A 2511-nucleotide genomic window follows, 5' to 3' on the forward strand; every position below is an offset into this window, starting at 1 on the left:
GGACTCGAACAGCGAACCTCTTTTCATTAGCTCGGTTGGACAGCACAACCCAGTAAAAAGCCAGACAATTTCGAATTGGATAAATAAGGTACTTAAAGACTCGGACATTGACGTGGGTTTTTTTTTTAGTCACTCAACCAGGGGAGCAGCAGCCTCTAAAGCAATAGTGGTGGGAGCCTCGTTAGATTCAGTCCTAAGTGCCGGGCACTGGGCGTCGTCTTCAACGTTTAAAAAATCCTATCACCGCGAGAAAGCTCTAGGGCCATCGGTTGCCGCGTCAGATTTAATATTTGTTAGTTTTCCTTTCAGTCAGGTTCATTGGAGTAACCGATTCTGTATTACTATAATTCTAGGTTTTGGCTTGAGTTTTACATAAGCTTTAAAGTCACAGTTAAGATCAATGCTATCGATCGATCTACAATTCTAGATTGTCCAAGCTTCGTCAGGACAATATTAATTGTATGAGTGAATATCACATGATCTTAACTGTAAAATTCCCACCACCCACCCTCTTTTACAGTTAAGTTGGCTGGGCGGAGCCCGTTATTTGTGCAAATGACCGAGTTCCGTTTTGTATGTTTTCAGATCCTTTAGCAATGGGCGTTACGGTCTTAGAGGAAATCGCGGACGGGAGAGATAAGGAGCAATACCCAGTTTTGATTTACCGTTGCTTAATTATTCGGCTTAGGCTGTTTATTTGTTACCATGGTGTTATACCTGGTTGTTACTTTCGTGTGTTTGTTACACTTTGTAGAATGGTCTGAGGCTCTGGCGGCAGGCCGAGCAGTCAGGTCGTTTCTTTTTGTTGAGAATAAATAATTAATACAATATGGGATGAATCTTACTTTATTAAACTTGCAATCACGCAGTTTTCATTAACAATAACTTTACCATAGACAATATAAAGAAAAAGGAGAACAGGCACTTTGTAGTGCAGAACAGAGGGAGTTCAGGTACTCTTGAATATCGGTATAATACTTAGTCAGAGTTAAATTTACAAAAAAACCTGAGAACAACACTTGTCTAAAGTTGAGAGAGAAGAGAGGGCAAGGTGTCAGAATGATGTGTGAGCAAGAAGACTGAGGAAGGGTGCTGCTAAACAGCATCTACTGTTTCACTGGGTTTCGGCAACAGCAGATTTCTGTTAGGTTTTATTCTCCAGTTTCAACATCTCCTCTCGAGCCAATGGGAATCTGGCTTAGTCTGTCTGATTTTTGAATAGAGGTCCATCCACACCAAGCTCCTTCCGCATCCTTTCGAAATCCGGCTTTGGCAGTGGTTTTGTAAAAAGATCTGCCTTTTGCTCCTTTGAGGGGACGTAAGTTGCGTCAATGATTCCATCCTCTTGTAATTGACAGATAAAGTGATATCTGGCGTCTATGTGTTTCGTGCGTTGGTGAAATTCAGGGTTGTCGATCGATTTAATAGCACTCTGGTTGTCGCAGAGAATTTTTACTGGTTGGTTGTCAAATCACCAAACTCTGAAAGGAGACACTTCAGCCAGACCGCTTCTTTGCACGACTCGGATGATGCAACATATTCTGCTTCGGTGGCAGGTTGCGAGACGCACCTTTGTCTCCTACTGGACTAAGAAACAAGGCTTCCTCTGATGAAGAAGGCAAAGCCTGAGGTAGAGCACCGTGAGTCTAATTCTCCAGCATAATCGGCGTCCATGTAGCCAATTAGTGGTTCAGCAATTGGGGAGCCAAAGTAAATGCCGAATTGGTCTGTTCCAGCTAGATAAGATAAGATACGTTTTACCGCGTTCCAGTGAGCACGTTTAGGATTTTGGCAGAACTTTGCCACTTGACTGATGGTGAAGGCAATGTCCGGTCTGCAAGTGATGGATAGATACAGCAGGCAACCGACAGCTTCACGGTATGGCACGGTTGACATATCCAGCATCTCTTCTTTGGTTGATGGTGAAATTTGTGCCGAAATACGGGAACAGGGATCAGCTGGAATGGTAGTGGCGTTGCAAGTATCCATGTTGAATTTGGCTAGGATTTTCTTTACGAAGTCCGGATGAACACCTATTGTCTGCTTCGATCACGATGACTAGAGAGTCCTAGAAAGCGAGTTGCAGGAAGGCTCCGCATATCAAATTCTTTGGATAGGAAGTCGATCACACTTTGGATGAGAGTTTGGTTGGTGCCCGCCACGAGACAATCATCAACGAAGATGGTGACAATAAGCAGCTCATTTTCATTACGACGATGATACACACAAGGGTCTACTTCACATCTTGTCAGTCCGAATTTTAGGAGAAATTGGTTAAACTTGTCGTTCCAGATCCTCTGCGCTTGTTTTAGCCCATAGATACATTGCTGCAGGAGACAAACCTAGTCTTCTTTTCCTTCAATAGCAAAACCTTCCGGTTGTTCCATAAAAATTTCTTCGTTAAGTTTTCCATAGAGAAACGCGGTCTTGACGTCAAGGAGAGTTATTTCTAAATCACGGAAAGCAATGACAGCAAGGATTGCGCAAAGAGAGTCGTATTTGAGCACCGAA

The 2511-nt window shown here is 43.2% G+C and overlaps 1 protein-coding gene across 1 annotated transcript; it reads right to left on the minus strand.

The window, feature by feature from the left end:
* Positions 1 to 1587: 1587 nt before the first annotated feature.
* LOC116920674 (secreted RxLR effector protein 161-like) lies at positions 1588 to 1989 on the minus strand. Its single transcript, XM_032926774.1, has one exon. It carries the CDS (start codon positions 1987 to 1989, stop codon positions 1588 to 1590), a length of 402 nt encoding a protein of 133 aa, XP_032782665.1.
* Positions 1990 to 2511: the final 522 nt, after the last annotated feature.

The sequence above is a fragment of the Daphnia magna genome, linkage group LG4 (assembly GCF_020631705.1).
Source record: "Daphnia magna isolate NIES linkage group LG4, ASM2063170v1.1, whole genome shotgun sequence".
In the NCBI taxonomy this organism is placed as follows: Eukaryota; Metazoa; Arthropoda; class Branchiopoda; order Diplostraca; family Daphniidae; genus Daphnia; species Daphnia magna.

Excerpts from the sequence above, each read along its gene's own strand:
- LOC116920674 (XM_032926774.1), bottom strand. The coding sequence starts at position 1,989 with ATGGATACTTGCAACGCCACTACCATTCCAGCTGATCCCTGTTCCCGT.